The sequence below is a fragment of the Lontra canadensis genome, unplaced genomic scaffold (genome assembly GCF_010015895.1).
Source record: "Lontra canadensis isolate GAN:19392208 unplaced genomic scaffold, GSC_riverotter_1.0 scaffold117, whole genome shotgun sequence".
In the NCBI taxonomy this organism is placed as follows: Eukaryota; Metazoa; Chordata; class Mammalia; order Carnivora; family Mustelidae; genus Lontra; species Lontra canadensis.
The window spans coordinates 2,602,364-2,624,164 of NW_022631111.1; the positions used below are offsets into that span (position 1 = coordinate 2,602,364).

Sequence of the window (21,801 nt, forward strand, 5' to 3'; positions counted from 1 at the left end):
TTAGTATTGTTCTCTGGATTGAAGGACTCCTTTATCCTGATGCAATGATCATCTTCATGTTAAGTACTGTTCTCTGCTCTGAACTCTACTCTGTTATCAATATATTTAGTCAGGTTTTCTTTCAACTAGTGTTAGCTTGATATATCTTTTTCTATCTTTATTTTCATTTTTTAAAATTTTTTATTTTAAAATTTCTTTTTATTTTTAATCTCTTTGTTTCTTCATACTTAAATTGTTTAGATAGGCAGTATATAATTGAATTTTCGTTTTCAAATCTTAAATGACAATCTCTGCACTTAAATATTAGTGTGTTAGACCATTTCCATGTATTGTGATTATTGCTATGATTAAGTTTAAGTTTGTCATCTTTGTTGTTTCCTCTTTGTCCCATGTTTCTTATTCCTGTCTTCCTCTCTTTCTGCCTTCTTTTTCATTAATCAGGTTTTTAAAAAAAATTCCATTTATGTCTTTTCTTCAGTCCTAATCTATAACTCTTTGTATTTTTGTTTTGTGTTGTTTTGTTTTTGCTTTAATGATTGCATTAGTGTAAACAACTTACCACAGTCTACATTTAAGGGATATTATACCGTTTCATATATAGTATAAGAACCTTACTGTAGGGTACTTACATTTCTACTCCCTAGTCATAGGATTGTGCTGCCTTTATCACAGTTTTATTTTAGGACATTTTTGTCCCCCTAGGAGAAACCCCATACCCTTTAGCAATTGTTTTGAACAGTTGCTATTCACTCTTACAGGGACGGCATCTCCTACCCTAAATACTACAAAATGGCTGAACATACAACCCCCAACACTGGACAGATGAGATAGACAGCAATTTGTTAGTCATATATATTCATAGCTCAAGGGAGGGGAAAACCTTACAACATACAGGGCCATGTAGGAGTTCTACTTGGGGGCACAGTGAATAAGCATGAGCTGTGGGAGGCAGGCTTTATAGTAACATGAGGATGAGGTGACCTCTGGTTTCCACCAGAAGATGTGATTGCTTATTTGAATAATTTCACAGGCTGGCAGGGAAGTAAAATTCATTAAGAACCAGGTAGAATACAGCTGGTATAGCTAGATGGAGAACTTTTCTCTTCTTTTTTAAGATTTTGTTTTTAAGTGATCTCTACACCCAGTGTGGGGCTCAAACTCAAACCCCAAGATTAAGAGTCACATGCTCTACTGACTGAGCCAGCCAGGTGCCTGGGGATCTTTTCCATGGATGGGAGTGAGGGGGTGGGGGGACCGTATCTGGTAAGAGCAGGAGAGTGCATTTGGGGCCCTTTGAGGCCCAAAGTGTCAAGACAGCACTTAATATTGAATCTTAATTTCATGGCTTACACCACAGCAATCAGTCTGCATTCTGCCCTGATTCCTCCTCCAGCCTCTGGCAGCCACAAATCTACTTCTGGTCTTTATGGATTTGCCTGTCCTGGACATCTCATGTAAATGGACTCATAGATCGTATTTTGTATCTGGCCTTTTCCCTTTAACGTCATGTTTTCAAGGGTGATCCATGTTGTAGCATGTGTCAGTACTAAACACCTTTTTATTGCTGGTTAGTATTCCCTTCTATGGTTATACAACATTTTATTTCTCCATTCCTAGTTGATGGGCATTTGAGTTGCTTCCACTTTTTGGCTATAACGTATAATGCTGCTGTGAACATTTGTGTACACATTTTTTGGTGGACCTATGTTTTTGTTTTCCTTTGGTATATGCCTAACTTTTTCTTTGTTTTTTAAATAGGGTTTTGGTTTTATAAAATTTGGGTTGATATTTTCTTCTTTCAGTGATTTCAAGATGTTCCCCTTCTACCCTCCAGCATGTATTACTCCTGATGAGAAATCTGCTGTCATCTTTATATTTATTCCTTTGAACATATAATGTCTTAGTCTGCTTTCAAGATTTTCTTTTTATCATTGGTTTTAAGCAGTTTGATTATGATGTGCTTAGGTGAGTTTCCTTCATATTGCTTGTGTTTAGTGTTTTTTAAAGTTTCTGTGATATGTGGGTTTATTTGTTTTGCCAACTTTAGGAAAACTTCAGCCATTATTTCCTTAAAAATTTATTTGGTCCCATTCCCAATTTGGGATTCAAGTTACTCACACAGTACACTGCTTGAAGTTGTCCCACAGCTAATTGATATTCTTTTCATTTTGGGGGGATTCTTTTTTCTTCTGTGTGTTTTATTTTGTATAATTTCTATTGCTGTGCTTTCAAATTCAGTACCTTTTCTAATGTCAAATCTGCTGTCAATCCTAGTCAATATATTTTTCATCTCCATGCTCTCAAGAAGTTTGATTTGGGTCTCTTATTATATTTTCTATGTCTCTGCTTAACTTTGTGAACATACGGAATGCAGAATGTCTTTCTCTGCTAATTCTGATGTTACTTTCTATTGATTGATTATTCTCTTAAATATGAGATATCTTTTTTCTGCCTCTTTGCATTCTGGTAATTTTTCAGTATACACTGAAAAATATTTTCTGATTTTGTGAAATTTACTTTGTTGGATGCTAGATAATTTTATAGTCCTCTAAATCTTCTTGAGCTTTGTTTTAGGATGCAGTTACTACTTGGAAACAGTTTGGTCCTTTCAGGTCTTCCTTTTATGATGTGTTAGGTGGGCCTGTTGCCATTATTCTCCACTACTGAGGCAAGATCTTTCTGAATATTCAGTGCCTTGTGAATTATATGTTTTTACAGTGTGGGAACAGGCACTGTGGCCCACTGTGAGTGCCACTAGTTCTTTTCCCAGCCAAAGGGAGAGAGGAAGTCCTGTTGGATGATTCATTCCCCAGCCTAAGGGAGTTTCCTCACATGTATTCTCTGTTGCTCTGCTGAATACTTTCTGGGGACCCTCTGCAGATCATCAGGATTCTTTCCTTGAAGTGCTGCTCTCTCCCTTCTGGTGTTTTATCTCCCTTAGTCTTTCTAGATTCTCAGTTAAAGGACTCCTCCGTGTTCTGCCTCATTTCACCTTTTCGGCACCACTGTGTGGAAATTCTCTCAAGGCTGTCATAGGGCTTACCTTTTTTGTTTCCTGAATCTGTTATCTGATGTCTAAATATCTTGAAAATAATTTTTTTTTTTTTTACTCCTTAGGTTATTTTAGGGCGGAGGGGATGGATGCTAAATCTTGTCCCTTTTGCACCATTTTTGGCTGGAAAAGAAGTCTGCCCAAAAGGTTTTGGACAGATAACTAAACCAGTTGGGATGCAACCTCTTACATGGATTTTTTTTTTCCCCCAACAGGTATTTTTGTTAGTATTTAAATTCATGATAAATTTCTTGGTCTAAGTTAGTCTTCTTTCACCCTTACAGCTTGCCTCTGAATATTGATTTGCTAGATAGTCCAGAATTACTGGAAACAACCATTGATGATGTAATTGGGGCACCTGACACTCTGGAAATACCCCAAGTGCCAGATGAAGTTAACATAGTCACCAGACAAACTGGATTGGAAGGAACTAAAGACGAATGCGGGAGTAAGTAAATGTTCTGTGTGACATCAGGGACAACTTTTTATTTCATGTCTCTTTAAAATTAGCTATTTAAATCTGTTCTTTGAAGACTATTTTATGTAATAGTTGGATTTTAAAATTTAATGAAGAATATTTATGTTTTCTTTTTGGCTTGAGGGTCCATCGAAATAGTTAAGAGTACACAATTAGGACAATTAAACATTTGTGTCATTTATAAGTCATTAAGCATTTATGAATTTTCAAACTTGCTTTGTACTGTTTCTTGGATGAAAATTAAGAGAAAAAAGATTTCCTTAAGGATTTTCTATATAGCACAGGATTTAATAAATGTTTGGATATTCCTTTGGCTCCTAGAAAGTATTTTGTTATTAATGAGGAGTATTGTTGCCCGGACCTGCAAAAATACACAATCCAGGAAGAGTGCTGTTTTTCTTAATCTTTTAAAAGATTAAAAGGGCCTATTCCAAGAAACAGAAGTGGAAGGAAAACGTCCAAACTCATTTTATGAGGCCAGCATCACCTTGATCCCAAAACCAGGCAAGGATCCTATCAAAAAAGAGAATTACAGACCAATATCCTTGATGAGCACAGATGTGAAAATTCTCACCAAAATACTAGCCAATAGGATTCAACAGTACATTAAAAGGATTATTCACCAAGACCAAGTGGGATTTATTCCAGGGCTTCAAGGTGGTTCAACATCGGCAAATCAATGTGATACAATACATTAATAAAAGAAAGAACAAGAACCATATGATACTCTCAATAGATGCTAAAGAAGCATTTGACAAAGTACATCATCCCTTCCTGGTCAAAACTCTTCAAAGTGTAGGGATAGAGGGCACACACCTCAATATTATCAAAGCCATCTATGAAAAACCCACCACAAATAGCATTCTCAGTGGAGAAAAATTGAAAGCTTTTCTGCTAAGGTCAGGAACACGGCAGGGATGTCCACTGCTATTCAACATAGTACTAGAAGTCCTAGCCTCAGCAATCAGACAACAAAAAGAAATTAAAGGCCTCGAAATCGGCAAAGAAGTCAAACTATCACTCTTTGCAGATGATATGATACTATATGTGGAAAACCCAAAAGACTCCACTCCAAAACTGCTAGAATTTGTACAGGAATTCAGTAAAGTGTCAGGATATAAAATCAATGCACAGAAATCAGTTGCATTTCTTTATACCACCAACAAGACAGAAGAAAGGGAAATTAAAGAGTCAATCCCATTTACAGTTGCACCCAAAACCATAAGATACCTAGGAATAAACCTAACCAAAGAGGCAAAGAATCTATACTCAGAAAGCTATAAAGTACTCATGAAAGAAATTGAGGAAGACACAAAGAAATGGAAAAATGTTCCATGCTCCTGGATTGGAAGAACAAATATTGTGAAAATGTCTATGCTACCTAAAGCAATTTACACATTTAATGCAATCCCTATCAAAATCCCATCCATTTTTTTCAAATATTTGAAAAAATATCATATTTTTTCAAATAATCCTAAAATTTATATGGAACCAGAAAAGACCTCGAATGCCCAAGGAAAGCCAAAATTGGTGGCATCACAATTCCAGACTTCAAGCTCTATTACAAAGCTGTTATCATCAAGACAGTATGGTACTGGCACAAAAACAGACATATAGATCAATGGAACAGAATAGAGGGCCCAGAAATAGACCCTCAACTCTATGGTCAACTAATCTTAGACAAAGCAGGAAAGAATATCCAATGGAAAAACGGCAGCCTCTTCAACAAATGGTGTTGGGAAAATTGGACAGCCACATGCAGAAAAATGAAATTGGACTATTTCCTTACACCACACACGAAAATAGATTCAAAATGGATGAAGGACCTCAATGTGAGAAAGGAATCCATCAAACAGCCTCTTGGACCTCAGCCACAGCAAATTCTTCCTAGGAACATCGCCAAAGGCAAGGGAAGCAAGGGCAAAAATGAACTATTGGGATTTCATCAAGATTAAAAGCTTTTGCACAGCAAAGGAAACAGTTAACAAAACCAAAAGACAGCTGACAGAATGGGAGAAGATATTCGCAAATGACATATCAGATAAAGGGCTTAGTATCCAAAACCTATAAAGAGCTTAGCAAACTCAACACCCAAAGAACAAATAATCCAATCAAGAAATGGGCAGAAGACATGAACAGACATTTTTGCAAAGAAGACATCCAGATGGTCAACAGACACATGAAAAAGTGCTCCACATCACTCGGCATCAGGGAAATACAAATCAAAACCACAATGAGATACTGTCACCTCACACCAATCAGAATTGCTAAAATTAACAAGTCAGGAAATGACAGATGCTGGCAAGGATGCGGAGAAAGGGGAACCCTCCTACCCTGTTGGTGGGAATGCAAGCTGGTGCAACCACTCTGAAAAACAGCGTGGAGGTTCCTCAAAAAGTTGAAAATAGAGCTACCCTATGACCCAGCAATTGCACTACTGGGTATTTACCCTAAAGATACAAACGTAGTGATCCATCCAAAGGGGCATGTGCACCCGAATGTTTATAGCAGCAATGTCCACAATAGCCAAACTATGGAAAGAAGCTAGATGTCCATCAACAGATGAATGGATAAAGAAGGGTGGTATATATATACAATGGAATACTGTGCAGCCATCAAAAGAAATGAAATCTTGCCATTTGCGATGACGTGGATGGAACTAGAAGATATTATGCTTAGCGAAGTAAGTCATTCAGAGAAAGACAACTATCATATGATCTCCCTGATATGAGGAGGTGGTGATGCAACGTGGGGGGTTTGGGGGGTAGGAAAAGAATAAATGAAACAAGATGGGATTGGGAGGGAGACAAACCATAAGAGACTCTTAATCTCGCAGAACAAACTGAGGGTTGCTGGGGGTAGGGAGGGTCAGGAGAGGGTGGTGGGGTTATGGACATTGGCGGGGGGGGGGTGTGTGCTGTTGGTGAGTGCTATGAAGTGTGTAAACCTGGAGATTCACAGACCTGTACCCCTGGGGCTAAAAATACATTATATGTTTATTAAAAAATAAAAAAGTTAATAAGAAAAAAGATTGAAAGGGAACCGTAAATTGCATATTGAAAATTTCTATGTATTTGTGAATTTGGTTTGGTAATAAAGCATAAACTGCCTTTAAATAGGGGCTTTCTATTGAATCTCAGTATAATATGTGTTCATTTAAAAGCACCTCATATTTATGTGGCTATTGCCAATTTTGATTTTTTTTTAAAGATTTTATTTATTTATTTGACAGGCAGAGATCACAAGTAGGCAGAGGCAGGCAGAGAGAGAGAGAGAGAGAGGAGAAAGTAGGCTCCCTGTTGAGCAGAGAGCCCAAAGCGGGGCTCGATCCCAGGACCCTGGGATCATGACCTGAGCCGAAGGCAGAGGCTTTAATCCACTGAGCCACCCAGGCGCCCCGCCAATTTTGATTTCTATCACTAAAGTCAGACACCATCTTTAAACAACTTACAGGGAACTGCCAGTGAGTACGCTATTGTTTCTGAAGAGCATAGAGTATAGCAGTAGTATATAGTAATTTAGAAAGTGTTAATGAAAAGTTACTCTGTGCTTCAGGTTAATAGGACATGTTTAAGTACTACTGGTAATTGGCTTTAAAAATGTGTTCCTTTTTTCCTTAAGTAATCAATACAAATAGACAGTGAAGAAAATGTTCTTAGCCAGAAGCAGAACTAGGTTAATACAGAGTATTTCCAGGGTTAAAAATAAAATAATCTTTCTTATACAGGTGGCAATATTGATTTTATATATATTCCATTTTGATTCCATTATACAAATGCAAAAAACAATCTTTCCTCTCTTTCAGTGATGCCATAGCATAGTGTTGGCAAACTGCATTTATTTAGTGTATACTTTCCAGATAATTGTTTTGGTTTGGGAGAACATGGTAGAATGAACTTAGGAAGATGCCTAGGAAATAAAGGAGCAAGTAAGATGTAATAACTCTTTAAATAACTCTCTGATATATCAAAGAATTTATTTTATGATGCTTTATTGGTGAATCTTGGGTCAGCAACTTCAAAGAATAGGGAAGCAGATTTAGAATCAGTATAGAGGAGACTTAAAAATCTCTCTGCCATGTATTGGAAGTAGATACCTGATGGTAAGTGAGCACCTCATTACAGAAGGTACTCAAGCAGAGCTAAAATGATATAAAAGTTGTGGCAGAAGAAATTATTGTGTAGTGTGGAGGTTTCATTAATAAGATTTACTGAGATTTATAACATTTGTTCAAAGTCATTCAGTGAAAATGCTGTTAAGAATTAAGGTCTTAGAATCCTGGTGTCCAATTTATTTCGTATTTTCTTTTGGCTATAATGTCAAAATCCTGATTCACATGGGTAAGTAGTTATAAATGGTAACTTTAAAAAAAATAGCTTATCCTGTTATTTTAGGATTTTCCTCAGCCAAACAGAAGTAGCACAGGAAGCTTTGTTTCAACCAGAAAATGCCCCCAAACCCAATATTTTAGATTTTAAGTTTTGGGGTATTTATTGGCATAAGCTAAAGTATTTGTGGTCTCAACATCATCATGTTAAAATTTAGTATTGCATAATTTGAAGCATTAAGAAAACCAGGAAAAATAAACCAGGAGATATAAATTAAGAATGTAAATGGAGGCACCTGGATGGCTCAGTTTGTTAATTGTCTCTTGATTTCGACTCAGGTCCTGATCTCACTTGAGATTGAGCTCCACACTGGGTGTGAGCCTGCTTAACATTCTCTCTCTGCCCCTCCTTCCTCCTCTCTTAAAAAAAAGATATGTAAATGAGTAGGAAAGATTTTGTGAAGATCAGTGTTGAATTTGTGATTCTCAGTTTTGTACATTAAAATTACCTGGAAAGTTTTAAGAACTACCAGTAACAGAAAACTACCTCTGGAAATTCTGTTACCATGGTTCTAGGATCAGCTCTGGGAATCAGTATTCCTTAAAACGTCCCCATCTGATTGTAATGTGTAGCCAAGAGAGGGATCCACTGAGTTAATTAATGGACACTTTTATAAGATCTTTTTTATCTTATTTGATTTTAAAGAGGAACAAATGATTTCATAGCTTTACCCTCCCTTTTACTGGGTTAAATAGGAATTACTACACATTCAACAGCTTTTTTTGGTCAAGTAACAGTGTAAAAATTTAAACTCCTACTAAATCATCCCTGCGTGATAAGATTATTAGAGTGGTTAATTTTTTTTTTCCAAGATTTTATTTATTGAGTACCTGGGTGGCTCAGTTGGCTAAGCATCTGCCTTTGGCTCAGGTCATGATCCCAGGGTCCTGGGACCAAGTCCCACATTGGGCTCCCTGCTCCGTGGGGAGGCTGCCTATCCTTCTTGTTCCTTATTCCTCCCTCCACTTGTTCTCTGTCTCTCAAATAAATAAATCTTTCTAAAAAGATTTTATTTATTTATTTATTTAATTTAAAAATATTTTATTTATTTGAGAAAGAGAATAAGTAAGGGGAAGGGCAGATGGAGAGGGAGAAGCAGGCTCCCCCATGAACAGAGAGCCCAATGCAGGGCTTGATCCCAGAACCCCGGGATCATGATCTGACCCAAAGGCATACACTTAACCTACTGCGCCACCCAGGCGCCCCTAGAGTGGTTAATTATTTTTAAATAAAGTTCATTTAAAGCTGAATCATGTTTAATATATTATCTTGTCCTGCAAGCCTTTTGAAACATCTTTGAAACACCTTGTGTTTCAATACATACTCTGTTGAATCAGTGAATGAATAATGTATGTTCTTAATCTGTTTGCTCCACAGAAGTGTAGTTTTAGGCAGTGTATATAGTTAAGGTCAAGGAAAGAAAGTGGCAAAGTACTGAAGTTCGGCAGGAGGAGCTTGTATTGTGGTTATGGAAGGATGGTGTCACAGGTGTTCTCTGCCTTTTCTTGGTATCTTTTGGCTAGTAAACCTTCTTAATCAAACATGCTATTGAGGTTCCATAGCTAGTGGCTTTCTACACATGGTATAGATACAAGGCAGTATTCCTGTAATGTAGGTTAACTCTTAAATTAATAGTTATCTGGTTATAGAAAGAAAATATATTTATTTTCTACAGACTTACAGGTTATTCCATTTAATTGTTGGTAACTGGTATTGGAAAAACAAAACGTAAATATATGCCCTCACACAGCTGTGACAGCCTGGCAGACTAAGAGGCCATGTTGCCATTTTTTCCCCAGCATTAAAAGAGGATTCACAGAAGCTCAAACACCTTGAAGTGGAAAGCAGTCCATTGCCAACTTCTCGTCCCAACGTTGATGTCAACATCAACAACCAGGTATTCATTTCTCCTTCATATACCTGCACACATCTCCAGACCTCCTAGAAATCCCTGCTTTTTCCAAAGCTGATACTTTCTCTTTTCTTTTTCTGGGGAATGTGTGTGTGCTGACTTCTTTCAGACATATTTCAAAGGCACAATTCTTGGATGTTTGGGAGGAAAGGAGGAAATTCGGGCAGTGATAGGAACTGTGAGGTCATCTCCTGAGTGTTTTCCAATATGTATGTAAAGAGTTGTGGCTGCTTTAAACTTATTATTTTGATTTAGCCCATCCTTTTCCTAATTCTGTTCAGTAGGTATTGATGTAGTTGAAGGTGACAGCCTTTTAAAATTACAGAAGGATTTGAGACTTCCACTTGGGTGGCTCATTTGGTTGAGCGTCTGACTCTTGGTTTCAGCTCAGGTCATGATCTCAGAGTCGTGGGATCAAACCCTGCACTAAGTGGGGAGTCTGCTTGAGATTCTCTCCTCTGCCTCAGTCCCTTGCCTCTGCCCCCATACCCCGTGTGCACACTCTCTATCTCTCGCTCACTCAAATAAATAAAAATTGCAGAAGGATTTGTTTGAAAAGTAGCTGCTCTGTCATATTAGCAGGAAGAGAATGGAACTTAAGATGCTTCAGCTTTGTCCCTCATAACTTTCACCACCCTGTGCCCTTTGAATTTTAGGTGTGGGGTGGGGGGTGTATACCAATTTAATCAATTAAACTTCAGTTAATTGCTTGAGTGTAATTTAAAATTTTTGTTAAATATCTTATAGGAATAATTGAAGTAAATAGAATGAGATAAAAATAATTCATTGTATCTGCTACTAGATGTCCCTACTAAGTGGAAGAGTAAATTTTAGATAATGATCTAGAGACACCCTTTTTTCCCTATATATAGACAACAGATAACATGGATCTGTTGAATGAACTTTGTTTTGATTTTAAAGAGGAAAAGGGACCAGCTGGTTTGCAGTGTTGTTTCATCCTTGGATAACTAACTGGAATTTCTTCAGAGGCCAGTGTGATGTAAAGAGTGATTCTCTTCTTTCTTGCCATTTTTCAGGCTGTCCTTTTGAATAGAGTTTTTTTTTTTCTTTTTCTAATATGTTTTTGCTTAGAAATGTCTTTTAGAAGCTGATTAAATTTCAGACTTTGATTTTCTTTCTTTTTTTTTTTTTTTAAGATTTTAGTTATTTGTCAGAGAGAGTGAAATAGCACAAGCAGGGAAGTGGCAGACAGAGGGAGAAGCAGCTCCCTGTTGAGCAAGGAGCCTGGTGCAGAACTTGATCCCAGGACCCTGGGATCATGACCTGAGCCCAAGGCAGACACTTAGCCGACGAGCCACCCAGGCATCCCAAGACTTTCATTTTCATGACCCCTCAGTATTTTTCAATTGTATTTGTGTGTTTGGTTTCATATTCTCAGTTGTTTTACTATCTCTGTAAGTAGAGGAATACAGGGTCAGAGGCAAAAGAGTTAATTGAAAGCTTTAGATGAAAGTTTTAGATGGTTAGAAACTAATGAGGGAAAAATGTAATGGAGGACTGGAATGATCCTAAAGGAGAATGTGACTGGTGAATCTTGGTGGGCTTAGGGTGGAGGAAGAGGAGTGATTGTCTGTTACATTGGAAGGAAGTTCATGGAAATCCACTGAACAGTTATGTTTCTTTTGTAAAATTCCCTGCATGTCTCATTATAATATAACTGAGGCTCCAAAGCAGAGAACCTATTCAATTATTCTTGAAGCCTTGAAAAAAGAGGAGTGTGTAGGGTTCAGTGTAGGAAAGGGAGTGTAAGAGTGGCTTAGGTAAAGGACAGTGTGCCATCGAGAAACAGTCTGGGGTTCACATAGCTAGGAGAAATATTAGCTAATATTTAGTGAGAGCTTATTCAATGGCAGGCAGGAACAACAAGAAAGACCTCAGTGTTGTACTAAAAACTAGGAGACATCTGACACCTTACCGTATGTCTTTACAACTAGAGTGTTGTATAAAAGTTGATTCATATTTTATTTATGTGACACATTTTTAATCCAGTCTGATTTCTCTACCTCTACAATCAATAGTTCATGTTTGCTTGGGGAATACAAATTAATCTGAATAATCAGCTTTACTAACTAAAGTAATCTTAGTATGAAAAACCTGTAAATAAAATATATTGTTCTAAAGCAAAGTATCAGTTTTGGATGATCAGCTCTAAGAATTGTATTACTAAGAAGCTTTAAGCCATGTTAGGTTCAGACTAGCACTACTGGCAGTAAGAGTTGACTTCAAATTCATGTCTTGAGAACCCATTTTAGAGGGATCTCATGCCATGTGAGACCTGTGTTACCCTGGATTGATGCAGTCATTTGATTTCCAATACACTGTTGATTCAGCTCTACAAACGTGTTTGCTGTTTACTTTTTATAAGATAAACTAATGAGGGGCACCTGGGTGGTTCAGTCTCTCAGGCATCTGCCTTGGGCTCAGGTCATGATCTCAGGGTCCTGGGATTGAGCCCTTTATCGGGCTCCCTGCTCAGTGGGGAGTCTGCTTCTCCCTCTGCCCCTCATCCTGCTCCTGTTCTCTCTCTAATAAATAAATAAAATCTTAAAAAAAAACACCTTTGTGTATATTTAGTAACAATATAAGGTAAACTGTCTAATCTAAAGCAGAATTCTTAACTTGCAGATCATGGATCTATTCATGAATAATTATGAGAAGGGCCTTAAACTCTATGAGGAGGGCCTTAAACTCTGTGAAATTGAATACATATTCTTTGTTTTATTTTTTTTAAGATTTTATTTATTTATTTGACAGCACAAGTAAGTAGAACAGCAGGCAGAGTCAGAGCGGGAGGGAAAAGCAGACTCTCTCTCTGATGAGCAGGGAGCCCAATGCAGGGCTTTATCCCAGGACCCTGAGATTAAGACCAGAGCCGAAGACAGATAGTTAACTGACTGAGCCACCCAGGTGCCCCTTGAATACATAATACTTGTCATTGATTCATTTATATATTTTTTTCTGAAAAGTAGATCCTTATTTTATTAAATTCTCAAAAGGGTCCATGACTCAAAAAAAGAATGAACCATCACCAACCTTAAAACAGCTCATTGAATCTCTCCAAGGTACTAAAAAGAACTTTACTTTGGTTAAAAGTTTCATGTATATATTTTTTAATCCAATCATTTCAGTGTTGGATCTCTCAAAATTAGAACCTCTTATAAGAATGTACTATGTTTCTTGTAGATTTTACTGTTTACACTATTCACCTTGGTTGTTTGACTAAGTGCCCTTCTGATGGACGTTCACATTTCCCAGCCAAGATTGTTTTAAGAGTGGTTTCAGGTCTGCATCTGGTGGCATTCTGCCTGGAACGTCGGCAAACTTCAGATCAACTTTAACATCTCTCACCTAAGTTCTCTTGTAAGCTGACAGGGTCTGACAGCCAGGACTACTCTCCAGTAGAGTTGGAGTAGCCATAGTCATTTCAGTTCAGTCTCATTTGGGGTATTTAGGAATCAGGGTGTCCTTTTAATGCTTTTGGTCATCTGTTAGCCACATTTTGGCCATCCAAGGCAGTCATATCAGCAGCATAGTAACTGGCTGACACTGGAATTATGTGCTATAATAAAATAAAGTGAAAATATTTTAAAGCTATTAAACTCAACTTGTATTTCTGTAATTTTTTTATGTGCTCATACATCGTAATTGTAGAAAATAGATTTAAAGAAGTAGGAAATTTTAAATCTTCATTATTCACTACTAAGAGATAACTACAGTTAACATTTTTTTTAAAGATTTTATTTATTTATTTGACAGACAGAGACCACAAGTAGGCAGAGAGGCAGGCAGAGAGAGAAGAAGCAGGCTCCCTGCTGAGCAGAGAGGCCGATGCGGGGCTCAATCCCAGGACCCTGAGATCATGACCTGAGCCAAAGGCAGAGGCTTTAACCCACTGAGCCACCCAGGAACCCCTACAGTTAACATTTTTTAAGACAAATATTTCCAAGCATTTAAATGTGTATTTTTAAAAATAAAAATAGAGTGACACTGCATTGTTTTTTTGTTCATTTTTTTTTTAAAGATTTTACTTATTTGACAGAAAGGTCACAGAGAGAGAGGGAAGCAGGCTCCCTGCTGTGCAGACAGCCCGATGTGGGGCTCTATCCCAGGACCCTGAGATCATGACCTCAGCCGAAGGCAGAGGCTTAACCCACTGAGCTACCCAGGCGCCCTGACACTGCGTTTGAAAACGAATCAATTATAAATGTCTTTCTTTATTTTGAGGACATATTATAGACAGTAGTTAACTTGCATCATCACTGTGTTTACTCAGTTACCTGTTGGACGTTTAGATTATTGCTAATTTTCACTGTCATCATCAGTGCTGTGACAGACAGCCTTCTAAATAAATATCTGCCATCATCTGATTATTTTCCTGGGAAGGAAGTAGTAGGTTAAATTATAGGCAATTTTAAAGCCTTTATGCTTTTGCAAAAATTGAAAGATGGTAACAATTTATACTTTTACCTGTGATACGTGTGTTAATTACTTTTTTTAAAAACTTTTATTTATATATGACAGAGAGAGAGAGCGAGAGAGGGAACACAAGCATGGGGGAGTTGGATAGGGAGAAGCTGGCTCCCCACTGATCAGGGAGCCTGATAATGGGCCTCAATCCCGGGACCCTGAGATCATGACCTGAGCCAAAGGCAGAATGCTTTACAACTGAGCCACCCAGACGCCCCTGTGTGTTGAATTCTTGTTTATGTTTGGAATATAGACAGAAAAAGAAATCTCTGCTTACGTCAAGAGGCAGCTTGCTCTGAGAATCCTATAATGTCAAATATAAACAATTAACAAGTAATTTCAACTCCGAAACATAATTGACTCTGAAAAGAAAATGTCAAAGTATTTGAATTAGCCATGATTTTTCTTTATCGAGATATATTTGACAAATAAAATTGTAATATATTTAAGGAATACAACACGATGATTTGATATACATATACATTGTGAAATGATTTCTACAGTTGAATTAATATACCTGTTACCTCATATAGTTACCTTTTTGGTTTCTTTTGGTTTTTAGTGAGAATGCTTAAGATCTACTCTCTAAACAAATTTCAAGTATACGGAACAGATGATTAGCTATAGCCACCATGCTATATATTAGGTCCTCAGAATTTAATTCATGTTATAACTGGAAATTTGTACTTTTTTACTAGGCTTTACCTATTTCCCCACCCCCAAACGCCTGGCAACCACCATTCTACTTTCTGTTTCTGAGTTGGATTTTTTTTGTTTATTAATTTCCACATGTAAGTAATACCATGCAGTATTTGTCATTCTCTGACTTGTTTCACTTAGCGTAATGCCCTCCAGCTTCATCCATGTTGTTGTAAATGGCAGAGTTTCCTTCTTTTTTTAAATTGAAGTATAGTTGACATGCAATCTTATATTAGTTTCAAATGTATGGCGGTGATTCTATAATTACATGCATTATGAAATGCTCACCGTAAGTGTAGTTACTGTCACAGTACAAAGTCATTACAATATTTGACTTGCTCCCTATGCTAAGATTTCCTTGTTTTTAAAGGTAAATAATATTCCATATAAACATTTACACTCACCACATTTTTAATCCATCATCCTTCCATGGATGTTTATGTTGTTTCTGTATCTTGGATACTGCACATAATACTGTAGTGAACATGGGAGGGCAGAAGTCTCTTCAGAATTGTAATTTTGTTTCCTTTGAATATATGCCCAGAAGTGGGATTGCTGGATTATACCATATGAACTACCTATAACTGAAAAAGGACCTAGGGACTTCCTGCAATTAATAGGAATCATTCTCAAGACTAGGCAGTCACAGGCATTAGAGTTTAGTCCAAAGCAGTGGTTCTTAGACTTTTATGTGTATTAGAATCACAGAAGGAAGCTCCTTCAACATTCAGATCATTCAGATTTTAGGGTCCCACACAGAGGCAGATGTGTGGAAACCACACTGAAAAACACTGAATCAGAATAAGCACATTAATTAAATCTTTCAAATCTGAAAGAACAGCATAGTGTTTAATCCCATACATGGCAGCTAACCTGTTTTACAGAACAAAAGCCGTGTCTAAGACTAAGAAAATGTTTAGAGTGACTTTGTTGTTTAGACCAGCCTTAAGTATCAAGCACAGTTATAATAGTGATAAAGTGTTGTTGTTGCCACTCAAGTATCATTTGTAGTGCAGATAATTTAAAGTACTTTTTTTTTTAAGAAGGTTCCATGCCAAGCGCGGAGCCCAGTGTGGGGCTTAAACTCACCATCAGAAATGAGATCAAGAGCCATATGCTTAACCAAGTGAGCCATCCAGGAGCACTTAACCTTCTTAATTTGCTTCATTCCATATACTTCTTTTCATAATGGTTTATTTATAATGTTTTCGTTGTGACCTTTACTGACTGGACTTGGGCTTTGTTCTGTCATTTTCGTAGTCTATACCTGAGAGGGACTGTTTGTGGCTAAGTAACATAATTCTAAACAAAATCATCTACTGGTGATAGCTCCAGAATTGCAGTGATTAGCTTGTGTAGGGCCTAACCTAAAATCAGTTGAATTACAGCAAACAGCTCATGTTTTCCATGTACGATTTCATTCAAGCATTTGTCCTGAATGATGTAGTCAGTTATTCAGTTGCTTTAAAGACAGGAAATTGGGCTTTATGATTTCTAGAGACCCCTACCAATTCATATTTCATGTTTGTGATTACTGTGCCTTAGTTTGAAACTGCATGTGGGAGGTGACTATTCTTGGACTAGGACATGACTATTTAAGACACGTGATTTCCTGGTTGTCTGAATGTGAACTTTCATCAGCACCTTTCCTATTTCCATATAACTATAATCCATCAGAGTTGCTTACAGTATATTTTTAATATCTAGGAGGAGGTGGTGAAGTTGACTGAGAAATGTCTTAATAATGCCATTGAGAGCCCAGGATTGAATGCCAGAAGAGTTCCTCCTGACTTGAAGAGTAATATTTTGAAGGCTCAAGTAGAAGCAGTGCACAAGGTAGGCTGCCTTTATTTATTTATTGACATTGGGTCTATTTTCTTTTCTTTTTCTTTTTTTTTAATTATTTTTATTAACATATAATGTATTATTTGCCCCAGGGTATAGGTCTGTGAATCATCAGGCTGACACATTTCACAGCACTCACCGTAGCACATACCCTCCCCAATGTCCATAATGGTAAGCTGTCTTTAATGGGGATAGTCCTGATGAAGGGAAAAGAACAGCAGAGAGACCCAAAGACACGACCTAGCTAGTGCTTAGAGATAGAAAGTAGTACCCATACACATGCTCAAGATGGCAGAATGCCTTCCTGAGTCTCAGTACAAGCTAGATTAAGAGGGGACAGTCATGGGATAAAAAGTTGAAAGTAAAGACCCTCTAGGGCATAAGAAGTTCTTTTTTCTTTTTAAGTCAAATTCCTATAGAAGTGAGTCTCTAATCTTTGCCACTTTTATAGCCAGAAAATCTAATGACTTTGAGGTTCTTATCAACACTAAGTCTGTAGTTTTAGGTCTTTCTTTAGCAATCTGCTATTCCCTACCACTCATCTGCCCTCAGTTTGGCAGAGTTGTGTGTCACAAGAGTGACAGTTAACAGGTGAAGGAGTTGGCTGTGACATTGTGAAGGATGCAGTGGGGAAGGACCAGCCCCCATGAAGTTTATGGCATCCATCTTCTCCAAAGTCAGTTTTTCCTTGATGCTCCCTAACTTTCAGACTTACCCTCCATAGTAAAATCAGAACAGAATTCCTTCTAACTAAATCACATTCTCAACTAGAATTTCGAAATATCCTGTTGTTGAGAAGATGCACTTTATCCACTCTGTCCCCAGGCACAAGCCTTGAAGGGAACCTGAGATGATTTGCAGAATATTGTTCATGCTTTACTTATCTATCCTCTCCCCACGAGTATAAACCTAAGACATAATATTTGCCTGTAAAAGTAAATGTAAAATATGACAGTACAGGCTCTGGAATTAGACAACTTGAATTTGAATCCCATTTCTAGTCTATCACAAACTAGTGTTGTGAGTTGCAAGTTAGTTTCTCTGAGCCTCAGTTTAATTATGTTTAAGAAAGGATATTGGTAGTACCTACCTTAAGGTGGTTTACAAGAATAAGATAATATAATGTAAAGGACATGGAACATAAAGAGCATTTAATTAAGTGTTGAAATCCCCAATGTTGAAGCTGCATGTTGTATTAGCAGTAGTAATTGTTGTCACTGCCTTACATTTCATTTACACTTTTGGATTTTTCTTGACTTGAGCAAGAAAAAAATAACTTGAATGACCCTAAAATAAGGAGATTTCATTTTATAGTTAGAAAGCTTCCCATGAAGAAAAATCAAGGACCTGATGCCTTCATTGTTGAAATCTACTGAGCTTTTAAGGAAGAAATAAGAGTTCCACACTAACTCTTTCAGAAAATAGAAGAGGAGGGAGCACTTCCCACCTCATTTACTGATACTAATATTACCCTAGTACCAAAGCCAGAAAAAGATTTCATATGAAAAGAAACCATAGACCGATACCCCTCTTGTACATAGATTCAAAAATCCTTAACAAAATAGACCAAGTAGCATTTACCTCAGGAAAAAAGTTGATTTATCCTTCAAAAACCACTACAGTTCACCATATTAAAAAGTAAATTATCTCAATTCATATGGAAAAGGCATTTCACAGAAATCAGTACCCATTTGTGATAAATGCTCACAGCAAACTAGAAACAGAATGGAGCTTCTTAAGCCTAATAAAGGACATCAGTGAGCATCACACTTCATGCTGAAAAACACATTCATGGCCAGTATTAAGAACTGACCATGCCTGTGTTGGCAGTGATGGTGCTTCTGCAGTGCACATGGCTGGTAAGAGTATAAAATGTTATATAAGCACTTTAAGAAGAATTTGGTGATGTTCTAAACATATACTTCCCACATGACCACACAGGTCCACTCTGAGGTATTTACCCAAGAGAAATAAAAACATAGGTTCACACAGATGATAGTACACGAGTCTTCCTAGCAGCATTATTTGAAATAGATAAAAACTAGAAACAACCCAAGTGTCCATCAGCAGGTAAACATAAACAAATTGTGGTATCTCTTTTCATTGGAATGTTTCTCAGCACATAAAAAGTAATGAATTGGTGATACATGCAGCACCATGGGCGAATCTCAAAAACATCATGTCATTCTAAAGAAATAGACACTAAAAATGTAGGTATTATGATTCCATTTACATTAAACTATAAGACATAATGCTCACTGTTTGCCATGTGTAAGGGTTTTTGATGAGGTTGCATTGGCCAAAAGGGAATGTTGTGGGGGTAGTGAAAATGTTGCACATGGTGACTTTGGCGTTGGTTATGCACCTCTGTATTTTTCAGAATTCATCAAACCCTATATTAAAAATGTGTGCGTTTTACTGTATGTAAATGATACTGCAATAAAGTTAAAGGAAAAAAGTGACCCCTTCAGAAAAATATTTTAGAATTTCCTCTTAACATATTCGTTGTGTTCAGGAAAAAATAAAAAGCCAAATACACTGTTTAACATCTCTTTCTTCTTTTCATCATGTAAATTCCAAAAATTCTGGCATTGAATCTTTTGGGATTCTGTACATATTGACTAACACATCATGGTATCTTAAATTTAAGTGAGAGCTGTCTAGTACAGGGTGTGAATTTCTGTGCTGTTAAAGTGGAAGTGTGGATTATTAATTTGGGTGTGGGATGGGGCTGTAAGAGGTATAGTATGGATATTTCCATGGACAAGTTATGATTACCTCCAGAACTGAAGCAAAGTGATATTTTTGTTCTTACTGGAAAGAAGTATAAATTTCTTGTTACTTTAGTATCCTCAACAAATATTTAATTTTTTTATGATTTCATTTTCTTAGGTTACAAGAGAAGATAGCTTATTAAGTCATAAAAACACCAGTGTTCAGGATGCTTCCACAAACAGGTACAGTTCTGGGTTAGAATTAAATTGATGTTTTTCTCCTCTTCACTTTTCTTTTTTTGGTCTGTTTTCCTCTTCTCCAGTGTATCACCTCATAATTGCAGGCTATTTGAAAGATAGCTTGAATTCACTCTTCTGTCCATTACTTGGCTGCTTACTACCTAGTTTTAGATTATCTGGAGGTACTTCTAATTTGTCTCTCTGCATTCTCATTCTTTTACTGAATCAAACTGCAGAGCAAAAGCAATCTTTAAAGATAGTTTTAATCTTATACATGGTGTGGGATGTATATTATTTCTCTTAATTCTAGTGCCATCCTGTTATCGCAGTGGCCTTGTTCTTACAAACTTTCTTATTATGGGCCCTCACACTATTCAAGTAAATTTATTTGCTGTTCTCTCCAAGTCCCTTCTGCCTCTCTTTTCTTTAATGAGTATTAGGCCATTTATTTGCTTTGCTAGGCTTTTATCCCCTACTTTGTGCCATTTTGTTTTTGTTCATCACTGTGTATCCAGTGTTCTCTGCTTTGTCGGTGCTAAACATTGTTGAATGAATGAATGCTGTTCCTCTTCCCATTATTCAAAATGTATTCAGTGAGGAATTTCCTGATTAATCATACTCAGTTCCAGATACTATAACCAAAATAGCCCTTAAGCATATAGCATGCTTTGTGTATACAACTTTATAGTTAGTATTCAGCAAACAAGCTAATCGATGATTGGGGTAAAACTGGAATTAAAATGTAACGTTTTCTTTAATTTCAGTAAATCAGTTGGCCCACAATATTTTTATTAGAGCCTTTTAGAACTTCATAAAAAAAATTTTTTTTCTTTTTCTTTCTTTTTTTTTTTTTTGCCAATAAGAGGATAATGGGGTTAGAAGCCTGCCCAGTTCATCGACCTCTTAAAGCTGGAAAGAACCTAGAATGCACTCCAACTTATAGATTTGCTTTTCTAAATGGCTATTGATGTTTCCCCATAGGACTTGAAATGTGTTCGTTCGTTCTTTCGTTCTTTCTTTCTTTCTTTCTTTCTTTCTTTCTTTCTTAACAGAGAGAGAAATTACAAGTAGGCCGAGAGGCAGGCAGAGAGAGGGGAAGCAGGCTCCCTGCTAAGCAGAGAGCCTAATGCGGGGCTCAATCCGAGGACCCTGAGATCATGACCTGAGCTGAAGGCAGAGGCTTAACCCACTGAGCCACCCAGGCACCCCTGAAATATATTCTTTAAGTTCTTGTTTAAACTTGGGTCTGTTTCTGGAACTTTTACTTTTCTGTTAATCTTTTCTGTAGTCTGTTTTGTTCCTGTGCCATACAACACTTTTAAGAAATTACTGTACCCCCTTTTTTTAATTAATAAATTTTATTTATTTATTTGAGAGAGAACTAGAGAGAGCATAAGCAGGAGGAGCAGAGGGATAAGTAGGCTCCCTGCTGGGCAGGGAGCCCTTTTTGGGGCTCAATCCCAGGATCCTAGGATCGTGATCTGAGTTGAAGGCAGCTGCTTAACTGACTGAGCCATCCAGGTGCCCCTACTGTACCCCCTTTTAAAAAAGGAAATATTTCAGGCACAGAGGAAACTGCGGAGATTATATATTGGCTGTTTACCAAATATCAAGCTTTGTAATATCTTGCAAGCTTTGTAATACCACTCAATACTACATTTTGCTGTAGTTGATTTAGACCATCTTTATCTTTTTTATTGAGTTGTAATTCCCATACCATAATGTTTTCCCTTTATAACTATACAATTCAGTGCTTTTTAGTATACTGACAAGAGTTTAGTACCATTACTACTGTCTAATTCCATAATATCTGTATCCTCTAAAAGAAACATTACACCCATTGCAATCTCTCCACATACTAGATTTGTCTACTCTGGACAGTTCATATTAGTGGAATCACATAATATGTGGCCTTTCATATCTGACTACTTTCATTTAACATAATGTTTTCATGGTTGATCCATATTGTATCATGTATTTGTACT

The 21,801-nt window shown here is 37.1% G+C and overlaps 1 protein-coding gene across 6 annotated transcripts in view; it reads left to right on the plus strand.

Annotated features, from left to right (window-relative positions):
* Window positions 1-21,801, plus strand: part of EPB41L5 (erythrocyte membrane protein band 4.1 like 5) — a 133,367-nt gene that overhangs the window by 98,394 nt on the left and 13,172 nt on the right. For 5 of the 6 annotated variants that reach the window (XM_032840902.1, XM_032840898.1, XM_032840899.1 and 2 more), the window contains exons 17-20: window positions 3,337-3,500; window positions 9,718-9,815; window positions 16,725-16,853; window positions 19,755-19,819. In XM_032840902.1, coding sequence (XP_032696793.1) covers window positions 3,337-3,500; window positions 9,718-9,815; window positions 16,725-16,853; window positions 19,755-19,819 — 456 coding nt within the window. The remainder of the gene's footprint in view (window positions 1-3,336; window positions 3,501-9,717; window positions 9,816-16,724; window positions 16,854-19,754; window positions 19,820-21,801) is intronic. The other variant, XM_032840900.1, reaches the window with a different exon arrangement.